This window comes from Diadema antillarum, unplaced genomic scaffold, assembly GCF_040938485.1.
Source record: "Diadema antillarum isolate AM-2024a unplaced genomic scaffold, OU_Dant_1.0 scf00000100, whole genome shotgun sequence".
Lineage (NCBI taxonomy): Eukaryota > Metazoa > Echinodermata > Echinoidea > Diadematoida > Diadematidae > Diadema > Diadema antillarum.
Window position 1 is genome coordinate 96,543 of NW_027270989.1, and position 18,771 is coordinate 115,313.

The 18,771-nt window shown below is 42.7% G+C and overlaps 3 protein-coding genes across 3 annotated transcripts in view; all 3 read left to right on the forward strand.

The window, feature by feature from the left end:
* Window positions 1-4,162: 4,162 nt before the first annotated feature.
* LOC139718842 (uncharacterized) lies at window positions 4,163-7,675 on the forward strand. Its single transcript, XM_071630306.1, has 2 exons — window positions 4,163-5,580; window positions 7,551-7,675. Exon 1 carries the CDS (start codon window positions 4,214-4,216, stop codon window positions 5,561-5,563), a length of 1,350 nt encoding a protein of 449 aa, XP_071486407.1. The 5' UTR covers window positions 4,163-4,213; the 3' UTR covers window positions 5,564-5,580; window positions 7,551-7,675.
* Window positions 6,536-8,929, forward strand: LOC139718843 (uncharacterized). Its single transcript, XM_071630307.1, has one exon. It carries the CDS (start codon window positions 7,542-7,544, stop codon window positions 8,523-8,525), a length of 984 nt encoding a protein of 327 aa, XP_071486408.1. The 5' UTR covers window positions 6,536-7,541; the 3' UTR covers window positions 8,526-8,929.
* Window positions 8,930-11,470: 2,541 nt separating this feature from the next.
* The window catches only part of LOC139718844 (small G protein signaling modulator 3 homolog), a 91,121-nt gene continuing 83,820 nt past the window's right edge, over window positions 11,471-18,771 (forward strand). The window contains exon 1 of the mRNA XM_071630308.1: window positions 11,471-11,603. Within this exon, the coding sequence (XP_071486409.1) occupies window positions 11,540-11,603 (64 nt within the window). The 5' untranslated portion in view covers window positions 11,471-11,539. The remainder of the gene's footprint in view (window positions 11,604-18,771) is intronic.

An 18,771-nucleotide genomic window follows, 5' to 3' on the forward strand; every position in this document is an offset into this window, starting at 1 on the left:
CAAACAACCTGAGGGCCAACTAGCCCGATGGCTTGAGGTTATATCGGAGTATGACATTGAGATAGTTCATAGGGCTGGTCGCAGCCACGCCAATGCAGACGCACTTTCAAGACGACCTTGTACACAATGTGGTAGAGAAACTGACTGTGAACTTGAAACTAACGAACTAAACTTTGGTCGAACTTGTGTTATTCAGTTGTCGGATGATGGTAGTTTTGTTGAGATAAGGAAGGCTCAACTAGATGATCCAAGTCTAAGGCCAGTCATAGAGGCTTTAGAACGCGGAATTAAGCCGACAAAGGAGGAAATGTCTCCTCTCTCGTTTAGGACCAAAGTGTTGTTAGGTCATTGGGGACAGTTGCATATGTGTAATGGAGTTCTTTTCCGGAAATGGGAATCGGAAGATAGTAGGACTACTAGAGATAGACTAGTTTTGCCGAAATCTATGGTACATGAAGTTTTACAGGAACTTCACTCCGGAATTTTTGGTGGACATCTCGGGTCTACCAAAACGCTAAAGAACGCTCAGCTTCGTTATTATTGGGTCGGGATGAAAGCAGATGTTAGATCTTTCATTCGACAATGTACCGCATGTAGTAGGCGGAAAACTTATGGGAAGAAACGAAGAGCACCGTTGCAACAGAGACAATCTGGCAGTCCGATGGAGCGGATTGCATTAGATATTTTAGGGCCCCTTCGGTTGACCTATGATGGCAATAGGTATATTTTGGTGGTAGCAGATTACTACACTAAGTTTGTTGAGGCCTATGCCATTCCTGATGAACAAGCGCATACCGTTGCGCAGAAGTTAGTAGAGGAATTTGTCTGCCGATATGGTGTACCGAAGGAAATTCATACAGATCAAGGTCGTAATTTCGAGTCGAATTTGTTTCAAGAAGTCTGTAAGCTCATAGGAGCTAAGAAAACACGAACTACAATCCGAAGTCAGACGGAATGATAGAACGTTTCAATAGGACACTGTTAGGAATGCTAGCCACGATGATCGACCCTCTTGAACACCAGCAAGACTGGGATCGTTATATCCCATTTGCCACCGCTGCCTATAGAGGCACTGTTCATGAGACAATTCAAGAAACCCCGAATATGATGATGTTTGGCCGCGAGGTCACCCAACCCATAGATCTGGTAGCACAACACTCTGCCCCTGAATTACGCACAGATTACGCTGCCGAACTTAGAGACCGTATGGAAGACATCCATACACGGGTGACCAAACATGCCAAAACGAATATGACACGACAGAAGAGAAATTACGATAGGCAAACGTCAGGTGAAACTTTCAAAGTCGGACAGTTTGTGTGGCTTCGGAACGACTTTCGTAGGAAGGGTGTAAGTCCCAAACTAACTAACAGATGGGAAGGCCCATTCAGAGTCACCACTCGACTCTCTGACGTGACTTACCGCATTCAACTCACTCCCAGAAGCAAACCAAAGATAGTACATTTCGACCGTCTCAAACCCTACACAGGGGAAGAACTAGCCCCATGGCAAGAGACGCCATCAGATACCCACTTGATTGAAGGGGTTACTTCAGACCATCCAAGTGATGACGACAATGATGAAATTCTGAGTAACCTACATTCCGAACGAACCGACTTGACATCCTTCCAAACCCAACAATCCAGACGCTATCCTTTAAGGGCTAGAAGACCCCCTGACTATTTCTACTAGCCCTTCTCCCATCCCATCACCCAGGGACTTCACCAGGCGTCGCCAAACCCGCCTGTCCTTCCCCCACCAGCAACCCCGGGACCTCCCCTTCTCCTCCCCTACCCCCACCCTGATTTCGCCGATTAAAAAAACATCCTAGTCGGCGCACTTCAAATCCGACCCCGGTTGCTGTTCCAATGGACTAGGCCGGCCGGCCTACCTACTGAAGTGGCAACGGAGTCGCTTCTACCTTCGCCAGTCTCGAAGCCTGACGTCGACTTCACCCTCGTCAACCCCGAAGCCCCAGACCCCGAAGGATTGACGCTACGTGTTTCTCGCCGGATCCCTTTTCTCTCCGCATCCTGCCGCGCCTGTGGATCTCTGCACGTCCAGTGTTCTTATTATGCGATGTATTTATCTCTGAATGATGCATGAATCTTTCTACCGTATCTATCTGTCTTCACCTTTTATCTTTCCTATTCACTCTTGTCACTTCCTTCTTTTCTCTCTCTCACCCTCTCTCTGTTTTTCTTGTATCATTCAGTGCATGTTTATATTCTCATGAGGTGTGTATATATGGAATCTATCTCTGAAGGATAGATGTTTCTACCGTATCTTTCTCTCTCCTTTCCTTCCTCTCTCTTCTCTTCTTTCTGTCTCTGTTTTCTTCTATCCTTCAGTGCATGTGAATCATTTGTAACGCCACTGAAATTGATGTTTGGTGTTTTAAATGTTTAAGATTATTAATAATTTCTTCGAGGAAACCAAAACTTGTTCTCAAAATAATCACCGGAATGTGGTGAATAGAATGGCTAATTTGGTAAGTATTAGCCATTGCTTCCTGAAGTAAGTATCTTGACGCACATTTTCACTAAAAGTTTATGGATTATGGATATTTGGTATGAATTGACTGTTTTGGAGTGTGCGTAGTTTTTGGTGTTCGATGTGACTCAGAGGAGTTTGTTATTGGATGGGTATATAGGACCTACATTCACATATTCAGGAAGCAAAGGCTAATGTCTATCAAATGCTTGTGGTTTACAGATCAAAGTTGGGACTTTGATGATATTTTTATGATTGTACGAGCCAACCTCGTTACGGTCCTCTACTAGTAGAGAAACGGTTGCTGTATTATTGCACTTTGCATTCAGCAACTTCATACATTCTTTAAGGCATTGAAGAATGCCCGGAATCCCGTTTTGTTATGAACTGACGGCCAGGAATATTTTAATAATTGAAGGATTTAGCATGTGTAGCGAATATTTGAGTGGTAACTTACCCCATGTTGACAGAAATATTAAGGAATATGGAGTTTGAAGACGATGTTAAGTCCTATACGAAGGATCCAAAACATTACCGATAGATGCGCGTACCGCGCAGCGTTCATTCAGGGTTGTAGACCTTCCCTCGTACGTTATCATCGATACTTTGCCCATTCATTTTAATTCATATCCAAAATTCCCTACATTCACCATATCTGAGAAAAATAAGTTGTAATTACTGATATATGAACTAGCTTTTGGTGATAGAAGTGAATTTTATTATTCTTCGGAAGCTAACTCGCAAATTGATACAAGTTTGAATGCGAGCTTTGGCTTCGCATCGCTGTGATGAGCCACGTCAGCGTGTGATTTGGATCCTCCGTGTGTGAAAATTACTGCTATTTTGTCGATTCTGGTCAATATTGGAGAAATTTGGTTTGTTATATGTATCTGGTCATTTAGTAAATAACTCACAATTTATAAAGATGCAGATTCTTTGTTATGGAAAGTGATAGTTGTCGAGATAATAAGAGATTTGCGACGTCAAATTAGCACAAAATCTACGGAGTGTACAAGTTCAGCGCTTAGCGCATACCGTAGCTACCTCCGCGTAGTGTCTCCCGCGACGTCCGCATTAAGAGTATATAAGCAGGAGAAATTTTTAGATCTACAGGAGACTCCCGGAGTCCTGCTCCAGGTAACGAGCTACTCTCTGCTCACTCCTCAACACACTACTTTCTTTCTCCCTCCCCCCTCCCCTTATGTAGAGGAGACTCTTGGAGTTATACTCCAAGTATCGAGCATCTGCTCACTCCTCTACATCTCAACTACACCCCCCCCCCCCTATGTCCCCATGTAAAATGTCAACTTATATTTTAGGATCTTTCGGCAAATTCAAAAAGAGTTAGAGACATGCTTTGTATTAGTTTCATGAGATGTCATGTTAGGGATTTTGGCGAGTCAGAAACTAAGGGGAAATAGAAGAACTTATTCACACGTACAATCAAACGAAGTGTATGCATGGTTCGGTATTTTATTTCGTGAGTTTACGCAAGAACTCACAGTGAGAGCCCGCTCAACGCGCGCGCAGTCATATCGCTTCTTCGCACGTTTTGCACGAGGGGCTAAGTTCCCTCATCGCAGTCTAAATCCAGTTTTATTCGTCCTTTTAACTGTGCATCTTCGCAATATCTTATCATATTGTGGATTGTTATTTTTTATAGCTCAGTTAGAGCTGACTTTGCTTCGGAAGTGGATTTTTATTCACGAGATATCGCGGGATGGAAATTCCGCTTTCCGCTCCCCCACAGCATACAGCTAAGCCTGTCGTGGGTGGCACCACTAGTACGAGCGCCCTGCATACAGCTAAGTCTGTCGTGGCGATGGTGACTACAGCCGTGCATCATGAACCCAAGTGTTCGCCGGCTAGTATTAAGGCTCCAACAAAGAAAGAAGGGAATGGGAAAACCCTTAAAAAACCCACCAAACCGGGCCTAAGTAAGAAGGCAGCTCCCCCTAAAGAGAAGACGGACGCGGAGGTGCTTTCCCGCCTTTCTAAACTCGAATCCATGTTTGAAAAGGTCATGGAAATACTGCCGTCTCAGCCTACTCGTATCCAACAACAGCAACTACGTGCCGGCCATGTTGGCACGGCTTGTACCGCAGAAAACCACGGTGGTGTGCCGTTTGGGGGCATGGATGTGTGTGCTACAGACGATAGTACGCAAGCACGCGGTACGCTGCACGACGACCACGGCGGCAGCAGCTACAGTGGGGATGAATGCGATTTCCCTGCGGCGGCAGCGGGTTACGCACCCGCAGAGCTCACGGGGCGGCCAGTACAAGTGCCATCCTTTGCTGCAAAATTTGCGGTCTCCGCCTGTGTGGGCGACCCTATCAATGACGAATTGGCAAATTCTACAAATTATCTCATCTCCCATTGTCTGGAGGAAAAATCTATGGAAGAGTCAGCGGCAAACTACCCAGCACCGAGCAATTGCCCCAACTTACTAGTCCCTAAAGTCAATCCAGTGATTTGGGATAATGTGACACAGACTACGCGCAGCAGAGACGTTAAGCTGCAGAGAGTACAGAAATCTCTTACCCGCGGGCTGTGTGCGTTCCTACAAACTCTTCCTACTGACTTGAACGAGGCGCAACAGGACGCACTCGCTTTACTCTGTAATGCCAATTACGAGATGAATTGCCTGAGAAAGGAGCTGATCAAGCCCGATATGAACGCTGCTTACGCACATCTGTGCAAGCCTACTACGCCCGTGACCGCGTTTCTATTCGGTGATGACTTGGGACAACGTGTAAAAGATCTCAAGGAGGAGAATAGGGCTGCCTTTAGTGTGGTTAAAGGCCAGGCTAAGAGATCTACTCATCAGCCGTACCACCCATACAAGCGCACGGCCAGCGGTGGATTCAGCCGGAAGCAATATCGGAACGCAGGCTGGCTCGCAGCTGGCGATACATCCAGGCCTTTTTTAGGCCAGCAGCAGCGGGGATACAGACATTCAGCCCCGCACACGCAGACTCGCCCACCTCCAGCTCATGCGCACAACCGGGGGCAGAGCTACTCGACAGCAACCCCAGCCAAGCCAAACACTGTGTCACGGAGAAAGTAACTGCACTACCCAAGGAGGTAAGTTGCAGGCCTAGCTCTTGTGGAAATACACAATCTACTCACACTGTACAGTCAGTTTTTGACATTGAACATGTAGATGTTCCATTAGACCTGCCCGTTGGGGGTCGATTGAGGCATTTTAGCAAACAGTGGAATCATATTACCACTGATCCTTTCATACTTGATGCAATTAGCGGTTACAAACTTGAATTTCAAGAGGCGTATAGCCCACCTCACAGAGGTAAACCGCCTTACCACTACAGAGTGGGTAATGCTGAGGAGAGCAAGATTGACATTGAAATTCGAAAACTGGCCGAGAAAGGCGTAATCGAAGAATGCCAGCATGTGGCTGGAGAATTTGTGTCCAATATCTTTACACGCCCAAAGAAAAATGGGGACATACGCCTAATTTTAGATTTATCGGACCTCAATGACAGTCTGAATGTACAGCATTTCAAAATGGATAACATCCATACGGCTACAACCCTAATTTCCCCTGGTTGTTACCTTGCCTCAATCGACCTTCGAGATGCCTACTACTCTGTCCCTGTTCACCCCTCATATCGCAAGTATTTGAGATTTGTCTGGCACGAGAAATGTTGGCAATTTAAGGTACTCCCCAATGGCCTTAGTACAGCGCCTAGGCTCTTCACAAAGCTTATGAAGCCGGTGTTCGCAAAGCTGCGACAGGCAGGCCACCTGGTTGTGGGGTATTTAGATGACACTCTCATAATCGGTGAAACTGAATCACAAGCACTAGAAGCGGTGCAAGCAACCACAAAACTGCTCTCTGACCTTGGTTTTGTCATTCATTCAGAGAAATCTATCCTAGAGCCTCAGCAACGGCTCCAATTTTTGGGGTTTATCTTGGATTCGGAAAGCATGACTATAACGCTCCCGCATGAGAAATGTCAAAATATCAGGGCAGTATGTGCGGAATTGCTAGGGAAACAAAACCCTACTATTAGGCAGGTGGCGCAGGTCATTGGGAAACTGATTGCTACTTTCCCTGCTATTCAATATGGCCCCCTCTTCTATCGTAACCTAGAAAGAGACAAAATTCTTGCACTAAAATCAAGCAAAGGGCATTTTGATCGACCTATGAATTTGTCTGAAGCTTCTAAACAGGAGTTAATGTGGTGGTTCAATAACATTCACTGCCAGTCGGCACCAATTAGTCGAGATCGGCCAGCTTTAGAGCTACGTACTGACGCCAGTGGGCAAGGATGGGGTGCCACTGATTTAAGCAGTGAAACTGGCGGTAGATGGGATGATCAGGAGATAGTGCATGCTCTAAACAATGAAATCAACTATCTTGAAATCTTAGCTGCAGGGCTTGGTTTGAAGTCATTTTGCGGCCACCTGCATGATACACATGTGCTCATTAGAACTGACAACACAACAGCTGTAGCCTACCTGAACAATATGGGAGGCATTAAATCTCGAGCCTGCGACAGGGCAGCACGAGACATTTGGGTTTGGTGTAAGGAAAGGAATATCTGGATCACAGCAGCCTATTTACCAGGTCGTGACAATACAGAAGCAGACAGGAGATCTCGTCATTTTAATGACAGAACAGAATGGATGCTGAATAAGAAAGTTTTTACTGATATCACTAAGAAATGTGGTACTCCCCAAATTGATCTTTTCGCGTCCAGACTCAATAAGCAGCTGCCTGCGTACGTTACGTGGCTGCCTGACCCAGATGCGGTTTCTGTGGATGCATTCACTCTGAATTGGGGTGATCTGTATTTCTACGCATTCCCTCCTTTCTGCCTCATCCCCAAATGTCTCCAAAAAATAGAAAACGACAAGGCACATGGTCTCTTGATTGTCCCAAACTGGCCTACGCAAGCGTGGTTTCCTCGCATGAGGAGAATGCTTAAAGATGAACCACTCTTAATTCCTAGACACAGGAATTTGATTACGCAACCAGTATCTGGGGAACCGCACCCTTTACACGCTTGCCTTGATCTGTTATGTTGCAGGTTTTGAAGCTGCCGTTCGAGAACTCTGGCATGAGCAGCAGAACGGTGGACATCTTGGCAGCATCTTGGAGGGCATCAACCCAAAGACAATATTGTACATATATAAGGAAATGGAGAAAGTTTTGTACACTTAAGAAGGAAAGTCACCTTCATGCCAAGATTAATTTTGTTTTGGAGTTTTTTACACACATGTTTTATGAAGAGAACTTGAGCTATTCAGCTATTAACTCAGCACGGAGTGCACTTGCTACCTTTCTAGTGTTAGAGGATGAACAATTTACTGTCAGCACTCATCCGCTTCTCTCTCGTTTTATGAGAGGTGTGTTCCAGCTCAGACCCCCAAGGCCGCGGTATTCGGAAATTTGGGACGTGAATATTGTTTTTAGATATTTGAGAAGTCTAGCTCCCGCTAACTCGCTTAGCTTGAAGCAATTAACGATGAAGCTGTGCATGTTACTGGCCTTGATATCCACCCAGAGGGTACAGACTTTGCATTGCCTGAATCTAGACAGCATGATTCTCAAACAATCTATGGTGTCATTCAAAGTTAATGAACATCTTAAGCAGTCTAGACCTGGGAATTTTGGATTGGACGTACTTTTGAAAGCGTACCCCCCAGACAGACGTTTGTGTGTAGTTACATACATTAAGGCCTACCTTCGGAGAACCAAAGAGATCCGAGGAGAGGAAAGTCATCTCTTCATTAGTTTTCGCAAGCCTTTCAAGAGAGTAACGGCACAGACAATTTCTCGATGGATCAAAGAAATCATGACTGGCGCTGGCATTGACACCACAATGTTCAGTGCACATTCAACCCGAGCAGCATCTAGCTCAGCAGCAAACAGGGCGGATGCACCTATTCCTCTGATCCTCGCAAAAGCAGGCTGGTCAAAAGAACGAACATTCCGTAAATTCTACGACAAACCTCTACAAGAAGAGGGACAGTGCCTGTCACAACTCATTGTGAGGGAATAATGGCCTCAGACCAAGGTAATTTGAGCTTACATTTTGCTTGCCATTGTGCATGCTTGAGTTTGTTCAGTTGGAACAAATGTGACTTCTGTGCTACAAAATCTCACTGTGAGTTCTTGCGTAAACTCACGAAATAAAATAGAAAGATTAAACGAGAACTTACCTGTTTGAAGTTTGATCTTTATTTTATGAGGGAGTTGGAGAAAGAATTCACAGTCCCTCCTCTCCCTTCCCATGGCATGAATACTATTACAAAATGTATAGATCAACTTCAAGTAAGTTCTCAATCTTTCCACTCTGACAGAAGTCACATCTTGTTGCTACGAAGTATGACTGCGCGCGCGTTGAGCGGGCTCTCACTGTGAATTCTTTCTCCAACTCCCTCATAAAATAAAGATCAAACTTCAAACAGGTAAGTTCTCGTTTAATCTTTCTATTAGAATTTACGAATTGGCTTAGGCATGCATTGATAAATGAGTATGTAACAGTGGCGATTTTGAAATGTTGTAAATGAAAGATTAAACTTTGATTTTTGTTTTTGTTGAACTTGAAATCTGAGTACCACAACCTTGTGTCTTTCTTTGTTTCTGTGTACGACTCACTTGACTTAGTTTCTATTTTCACACACCACACAACCCATACACACCTACTACTACTACTACTACTACACATCTACTACATACACACACACATACACACACACACACACACACACACACACACTACACATATATTCCTCTCCTTGAATATTCCATCTTCCCTCCTCGGTCATATACTTTGATCAAAGAACTCATCCCCACCGAGACTATTAGTTTCCGAAGGGTCGATTTACTCTGTATATGTTTTTACCGCTCGGACATTTGGGCTTAACATCTCGCCCACGGAGTTGATCAATCTTTCTGGAAAACACACAACATCTACACTAGTAACTCTCGGTCATATTATATTCTGTGGTAGTGGCGACAGTGTGCCCTCGACGACAAACAAACAAACAACAAACAACTCAAAAGGGCGATACACAAAACAACAACGACCTTTTAAAAAGCCATCTAAAGCCCGCCACACAAATTTTTTGGTGTCAGGAGTGGGATAATTTGGAAATAAATCCAACATGGAGGGACAAGGAGATGAAATAACAGAACAATTGACAGAATATCCCAAAATAGAGAATGAGTCTAGTGAGTCTTCTTCCGACACAGAAACCACACAAGCGTCTAGGAAATCGACTAAATCTAAGTCTAAGAGACATGGCATGCAAACTCGAATTCTTTCCAGACTGACGAAATTGATGGAACAAATGATGACTCTGACCAAACGTACGAACAAACAAAGTAGGCGTAAACGTGCTGGTTCAAACTCTTCTACTGAAGAACTAACTGACACATCTTCATTAGATAGTGAAGTAGTGCTGAACTTTGACAAGGACCAACACACACAACAACCAGTTGAGAACTTGAGTGCTACCACACATCAGCCAATGGCTGAGACTGTAGAACAAGTCACTCACACTGGCACTCACACTGTCCAACCAACCAGCACTACAGACTACCCAACTAACAATGAACCGCGAACAGAACATGGTCTTTCCACTCGCCCACACATTATGCCTGATAAATATGATGGTAGCGCGGACTGGGCTGACTATGAGTCACACTTTGAATCTTGCCGAACAATTAACAACTGGACTGACGAAGAAGCTGTCAGATACTTGTCTGCTAGTCTTAGGGGACCTGCCCTCAGGTTATTGAACGAACGTAGAGCAACCAAGTGGACATACTTTGACTTAAAATCCAAACTGTCGATGAGATTCTCGTCCTCCAAACAAGCTGAAAGTTACCTACATGAACTTCGTGCTCGTAAGAGACGAGCAAACGAATCTTTCCAAGAGCTTGGACGAGCTATTAGGGAACTAACTACAAAGGCCTATCCAGACTTTGACTCGGACGGAATTGACCGTCTAGCTAAGATCCACTTCACTGATGCTATCGAGAATCCGGAGATCCGAACGGGGATTTTCCACGCAAAACCTAAGACTTTGGACAATATGATTGAAGCGGCAATAACAACTGAAACATTTCTGCTAACCGAATCTCAGCGTTCGTGGAAAAAGACCACGCACAACAGAGCCGTAGATGGAGAGCAAAAATGTCAGAAAGACTTGCAGAGAACAATTGATCAAGCGGTAGAAAAAGCGGTTAGAGACGCAATGTCTCAGCACAACGGTGACAGAAATGATAGACCTAATCAGAACCAACAGGCTACAACCGTTGTGTGCTACTACTGTAACAAACCAGGTCACATTGAGAGGAATTGTTTCAAGAAACAGTCTGATTTGAGACAGCAAGTGCAGACTAACTACCGACCTGGACACGATCACATGGGAAACTCTGAACAAATTCGTCAGTCAAACCAATTTGGGCCGCCCACGAGGGCCACGGCGCGGCCAATCACAAAGTAGAATCGGCCCGCCAACCAAAACAAAGAGACAATGAAACCCCGAAAACTCACTCTTCCCCCAATACTGCAAATTGTGATGGTTTGTTTGTTAGAGTATGTATTCATGATAGGGAATACAAATTTCTTGTAGACACTGGAGCCTCGGACTCCTACATTTCTAGACAGGTATATGAGAATATCCCATTGAATGACAGGCCTATGCTACAGAAACCGGGGGCGGCCGCCCCACCCCCCCCCCCCCCCCCCACTTCCGGCGCCTATGCCTGTCCCCACAAGGGGTTTGTGTTAGATGTGAATGGTTTGTGAAATAAATTGAAATTGAATTGAAAATTGACTCAGTCTGTCTGTTATTTTGGCGTAGAGGGAGATGAAGCTCGATGGATACTAGTATGTGTGCGTACGATATGTATAATGAAGCGAAGCGCACTGCGTGGTACGTGCGCGTACGCCGCTGATATACAGCTTACCATAGAGCTGATAAACACTGTCTCCCTGAACAGCTGTTTGTGATATTTGGAATAGATATGTAAATATCGCTGGCTATTCTATGAAAAGCAAACATGGACCTTCGATCAGTCTTCAGTAATCACTCGACGGAAGGTTACTCCGTGGGCCATGTATCAGGTATGTTGATCCATTGCTTGCCGATAACATAATTTGTGTTTATCAAGCTGGTTGTATTCCCGGTGTATTGTTGCATTGCCATCCCGTATAGCAGGGAAAGGTACGGGCTGTCCGCCCTCACTGAGCCTTCGGTGGCCGCTGGTAGTGTTACCTGAGCCAGGCTGGCTGTGCTGTGTGGCTGTGTAAGATCGGAGCGGAGCCTCCGCAGCAGTATGGGGGAATTCGCCAAATGAACTCGCTGTGCAGCTGAATAAAAAATGAACTGTAAAGAGATGGAGGCGTGGTTGTCATGGTTGTTATCAAACTATATTTTCTCATTTATTAAACGTACATGTAATATGCTCATTACATTGCCTTGCTTCCACAAATCATGTATAAATATCCCTTCTGTGGAAGCAGCCAGTGCAGTGCAGCAGTGCTGGTGCCTGGTGCAGTGGTGGAAGCAGGCATGCAGATAAACAACAAAACAAGGTTTCCTGGGCATAGTAGAAGTCGTTGGAACTATCGTGCTTTTGTCATGTTATCTCAGAATGAATGTACATTGTAGTATTCTATTTTTACTAGCATCAACTTCCCTGTCTAAACTTTTGCCGGGTGCATACAACCTACAGACGATTGTACTGATGCATGTGTACCTTGCCTTGTAATTGTACACGTATTTGACTGCATGACAGTGTTGTATCCAAAGTGGGTCTGGGGCAATTACCCCTTGAGCAATTACTCCAGACCCTTCCCCTGACCCTAACCCTAATCCAAATCCTGAACCTAATCCTAACCCTAACCCAGACTCAAACCCTAAACCTAACCCTAAATCCTAATCTTAGTTAACTCTAACCTTATCACTAACCAGTAGGCAGTATTTAGCTGCGGGGTAATTGCCCTCAGGGGGTAATTGCCCTGATATGATCCAAACTACATGTAGACAAAGACCCGAGATGTGATGTTCTAATGCTGTACATCTGAACTATTGTAAATAACTGCAAACAGTCTCCCGTGAATGCAAGCCACTGTACATCCCATATCATTGCATGCAGCCCCTCGTATGATTCGTGTGGTGAGGCCCTGGCTATCAAATTTGTTGACAGTAAAAGTTTGCAGACAATGCCACACATTTGAAATAGACATGACATCAACATGCAATGTCTCTGTAATTGCAGTTGTACCTCAAGTAGATGGAACGTGCATTGTAAAGTAATGCATCTTTCACTAGATGTGGAATTCTGTTTTCACCCAAGTCTACAGTATCACACTTTGCATTTTAGCCAACTTTATAGAGGTCCAGAAGATACAGGAACCTTGGTTTTTCTTTGTTATTCAATATTAAATTCTCTTTGTAATTCAGTGCAGCATTGATAAGTTAGCCTTGCAGAAGTCAAAAAGATACCAAAGGACTTTGCACAGATATTTTATGGTCACATTGTATTTCAAAAATTCTCCTAATGATTAAAGTGAGTATTGTACAGAGTGTGAGCCAACCTTGGTATACAGGTATGGTTGTAGATCAAGAAGAACTAGAACCCTGTTATTTGCCCCTTTTTATTTAAATAATTTGTTTTGTTTATCAGCATGGACAAATCCACAAGTCATTAAAGTTGAAATGAGATATCAATCGTAATGGAGGTTGTTGTTTGGAGATGGCTTTGTCCATGGAAGAATGTATACTTTTTGTTTGTAGTCTCAGAGAGCCTCAGTACATAAGATTATTTTGCATCATAAGAAACTATATTAAAGAAATTCTTCTGGTTTGACTTTGAGTATAAATTGGTATTCATTCTTTACATTGAATTCTGTCAGTTTTAGTCAACATTTGTATGCCTGTAGACACTTCCAACTTGTAAATATATGTACAAATACACATTGCATATTCTGTAGTCCAAGATGCATTATCTCACGTGAGGTTACATGCAACCAATTGGTAGACCATATATAATTTGTGTGAAGATGCATTGTGTCCTGAGCAATACCAGAACAGTTTTGCATCAAAGATCAGCGGGAAGGGGCACGATCCCCCCAATATAACTTTGCTGTTATTTGATTACATCACCATCATATTAATTAGCAGACAGGTAGATCAACTCATACTCCACATGATCATTCATTTGAACTTCCTCAAAGTCACCCATAGAAGAAAATATGGTTTTGTATCTAAAGGACACAGGAAATAATGCTAAAAAAATGGTTTTTCTCTGTTATACTATTTTATTCCCATTATACACAATGTCTTGTTATACTTATAGACCAATCATTTTCATATTTGCCACAAACGATATGCAAGTTGAACTTCATTATGTTAAGGTTGAAATTTCTCAAGGTTGTCACATGGGGGCACTATTCATTACCTCCGCCAAGGGAAGAAGTTATATTTTTGTTACCTTTTGTTTGTTAGTTTGTTAGTTTGTCCATGTGTAAAATAACTCAAAAATAAGTGAATGGATTTGGATAAAACTTACAGGGAAGGCCCAGGATGATACAAGTAAGAGATGATTAAATTTTGGTAGTGATCCAAGAATTTTGGGGGAATTTATGAAGGATTTTTAATATGGAGTTCAGGCTGCGCGTATTTGAGGTTTGCTTGTGGGCACTAAAGTGCGTGCTCTAGTTTCTGCTAGGGCAAGGCGTGCTGTGCAGCTGAGGGTTTATGACGTAACAAAGGCATCAATATTGGGAAATCGGGTGATTTTTCAGCATGCATATAGCCTTTTGTCAAGGCCCTCTCGCTGTATGGTGAAGAGAGCCCAGCTGAGTGGGGTTGCGCGAGGGCCTTTTGAGATCTGCTTCGCATCCTTTTGTTAGCCCTTTGAATTACCGAGTTTTGCTCCCCGATTTCGGGAGCAAAAGTCGGACCAATCAGCGTGTCTGTCTGCTCGAACCCGATTTGAATGGAGCGAATGCACGCCGCAGACCACACAGAACTCTACACACACAGAGTGTGTAGAGTTCTGTGGCAGACCTCTGCGGGTGGTCAGTGATGCATGCGAACAGACATGACAACACGTCCAAGACTGAGGATTCGGGGAGCGCGCCATTCCATTGGTTGACCGGAACCTGATAAAATGAGTATTCAGAGGGTTCACGTGTCATGAATAATAATGTGTGAAGCAGATCTCAAAAGGCCCTCGCGCTGGCGCGCTCGGCTGGGCTCGCTTCGCTCGCCCATTACAGCGAGAGGGCCTTGACAAAAGGCTAGCATGCATACTGTACCTGTGGGTGGAAATCACTGATCTCTATGGAAGAGGTCAAAGAGCTTTTCCCTAGTGGTGGAGAGGAGAAAATGTCTTTTGGAAGACATCGGTGGAAATTAGCTGCTTGACGGAGGTCTGCGCTCTCAGAGTGCTTTAAAATAAATACATGTAAAGAAATACATCATGAGACCTACATGTATGATTTATTGTTTGGGATAAGTTCATGTATAGTTATTATATTTCATAATATTTCAGTGATGTTATAATTTGGAGTTTGCAGATTAATATGATAAACAAATGATCCAGACATTTGTGCGAAAGATTCAAAATGATGCAAAAAAGGGTAATTTTTGGAAATTATAGTTTTGTCAGTTCATGGAGCTATTGTTTGGTGCCTATGTCACATTAAAAAAAAGAGGAAATGATAGAATTATTTCCGGGCCATTCACAACCATCATTACTTCACATTTAACTTGTTCAGAATATTACAGCCAAGAAATGCCCACTTCATGTACTATTGTACTGTTATTGGAGTTAAACCCCAAACAAAGTTCTGGTACACCTGCTAAAGTTGTCAAATTTTGCTCCAAATTGTGAACGTACAGAATTTGTATGCCTAGGAAATGTGCGGAATAACGCTGTAATAACGAGATATTCGATGGGTAACGACGAAAATGGGTAATATTAACCAAAAACGTTCAGTCTCAGAACTTTCCGGAACAGGGTCAGGCTAGACTCGGACTCGGGGATAACTCGGCCTCGCTTTGCTTGACGGCGGGATGAGTTGTATCGGTTGTCCCTCTGGATTGTACAGTGTTGTACATTATGGAAGCGGCCTGTAAAAACTACATTGTAGCATTCTGGCTACTCGCAGTAATGGTCCGAGTTGTTACAACGCGCGCATCAAAAACCTCTTTGGCGCGCATGCAAAATTAGTGTGCGCCTCTCAAGCACCTCTAAAAACAATCAAAGACACTTGATAAACAACAACAAACACTTCAAAGACCGCGCATCTCAGCAACTGAGGTGATGTGCGTATACTAGCAGGCTTGAGGACCGCGCGCTGTCCATTTGTTTTGTACAGGATTAGCACGCACTTTCCTGTCTGCTCAGTAAGGCCTCGTTTGGTACTTGTAGTATTATAGAGTACTGATGAACATGGCGATCACGAACTGTGTGTAAATTGTCTGAAATAGGGTCGAGTTTTCCCTGAGACCGAGTTAGTCTGGAGCCTTTTGGAATAAAAGTTGGTCTACCGACTTTCATTATTTTTCTCAAAATACTCCAAAACGACTCATCATTCCGGCAAACCACGTCAGCCAGGTAAGTTTCTTTGTAGACTCTTTCAATATATCGCAAGCAAATATGAAATGGTGCCAGACGGGTTCTCAAGCCCTTACCAGAACTTTGTTTTTACTTTAAATAGGGAAAGGAAAAGAGCAAAATCTGACTGACATGTTTGTCAATTTACATTTGCCATGGCAACCAGCAATATCAAACATAGCAAAATTTTAAATATCATCAAAATATTCGCAATAAGATTTTGGGAAAAGTCACAAAATTTGGCTGAAATTGGATTAAGGGCAAAGAGTGGTAAATAGAAATGCACTGTATAGTGTACATACCCTGTACATGTACATGTATAATGGTAGGGGCACAATGTGCCCCCCTTGGGCTTTACAATTTTGTACCTTACACTGGAATTCAGACGTGTCTTTATGCCTCTGCTTTGGCTGAGCATGCTACTTTCTTGCCAAATTTCTAATGACACTTAAACAAATTTGATAAGAAGAATAGAAATGAAAAGTTGAATACGTTATAATTGATAGAAGCTGTTTGAAAGGTCAAAGGTCAGAGAAAGTCTGTGAAAATTCTAAAATAGCAAGAATGGCCATTATATCGTAATGTTACAAATGTTGTACTTCAAGTCAACAAAGAGATTTCAACTTTACAATTGTAAGGTGTCATGAATTAGTCACAATTAATTGAGAAATATTTTCTTTCCTAGTGCAAAGAGGGTTAGAGAGCACTCTTCAATATCAGTGGTCCAGATCAGTAATTTCATACAGTACAAAGTGTTCTGTAAGTACAGCAAAGATCAATGAAGGGCTGCTTATGGTACAATGACACAATACAGCGATAAGAAGAAAACACATACAAATTACATTGTATAGGGTACCCCAACTGACTTCAGTGAAGTTGCTCTAGTGTTTTGCTTTGTTTTGTTATTGTAAATTGTCTTCCAGCAATTTCTTCATTACACATTTACCGGGACCATGTGGAAAGAAAGCAAATCTTTTCCAAGCTGTACTTGTATGATGAACAAGGGTTTGGATATTTGGGGAAAAGCAATCCTACTCATTTACAGTGTATACTTTGGCGGGGCTGATGCTGAATAATCAGATACAGAGGACATTAGTGGAAGTAAATATTAAAGTCCCTTGTTAGGTTACGATGTAGATTCATTTGTTAGGGAATGAGCTCTTTGCAGTCTGTTGTAAATTGTGAAAGCACGGATTGTTGAATACATAAGTACACAACTTCAGCCTCATGACACACCTTAATCCTATGGAGTGTTTAACTTGTACTTCACTTGATTTACACACCACCATCAGAGAATTATACTGAGGACAGCCTGGTGGACTAGGGCATACAAATGTAGGCCTATGTTTTCAAACTCAGTGCCACATCAGGTACGTTGTATTCTGAGCAGAATTCGCTGCATACATTGTATACAAGGCATAATGTACACATATCATATACACCCGTATGATATACTTCTGTATGCATAGCCCAGGATCATGGGGTACTCACAAGTTATTCTCGTGATAGAGAACAAGTATCCAAGGACTGAATTTAGAAGGGAGTGCATACAAGCCACAAAAACACCTACTGTAGGTGCATTGTATGCAACTAGGCATTCAAAATGTGTCAATAGCTAGCCATTACCATAAAGGGGTGGGGTGTACCATTCATGAGCAAATTTGTGGAATGTAGAGGGCCATGGGGGCTATTCATGGTTCCTTTCTTTAGCAGCTCTTTATAGGAAAATCTTCTTTCCTTTTATTGTGTAACTTGCTTTTCAAATCAATTGAGCTCTCCTTAAAACTCTTCAATAAACGTTTCAATGGACGCAGACGTTTTGGATTTAATGCTGCTTTAGTGTACTACAAGGTCATTTATTGCAGACACAATTGTACATTGTAGACATACTGCACAAGTAATTACCACTGGTATCCCTATCTGAGTGTGAGTATAGTAGATCTGTGGTTTCATCGGTAATGCATTCATCCCAATGAAATTCATACATGTATTCCAGCCAGTATTTTTGATACCCAAAAACAAATACCTGTGTAAATTGTGCATTATATTCATGAGCCAATTACAGTATACTAGTACGTACACTGTACATGTATGCATGCCCATTTCCCTCACTTGAGTGGCATTGTTTTTATTTGGTTTCTCTGTTTGTTTTGGTGGAATGGGGTTTGTTGGTGGGATGAGATTGTTCACTTTACAAAATGTTTTTGGATTAAAAGCAGGTGTAAAAGGCTGAATAACATATTTTACCATGTAAAACTAATTTGTGGCATTCATTATTTTTTTTTCTGAAGATTTAGATGATGATGTCTTACACTCTGATCTCAAAGAATAGCCAGAGAATATTAGAGCTATTTGTAGTGAATGTTTTGTATGTCTATATTTGTAGATAAAAAAAAGAAAAAAACAACTTGATAGATTAAACATTTGTAACTGTTGCCATTGCACCTGGTAATTCCACCTGAATTTCAGGTTTTATATTTCATACACTGCAAATCTCTGCTGGTTTTATCAAAATCAAGATTTTTCAGGCTGACAATGTCATTGCAAATCTCTTTTAATTTTTTAAAAAATTAATCATTGTATTATGTTTTTTTTGCTAGTTATAAAGGGTTAATAGTCATTGCAATGACTCACCTCAATGTAGTGTTTTAGATTGAGTAAAC

Bases quoted from the DNA above. Each gene is read 5' to 3' on its own strand.
- LOC139718843 (XM_071630307.1), top strand. From the start codon at position 7,542: ATGTTGCAGGTTTTGAAGCTGCCGTTCGAGAACTCTGGCATGAGCAGC.
- LOC139718842 (XM_071630306.1), top strand. From the start codon at position 4,214: ATGGAAATTCCGCTTTCCGCTCCCCCACAGCATACAGCTAAGCCTGTC.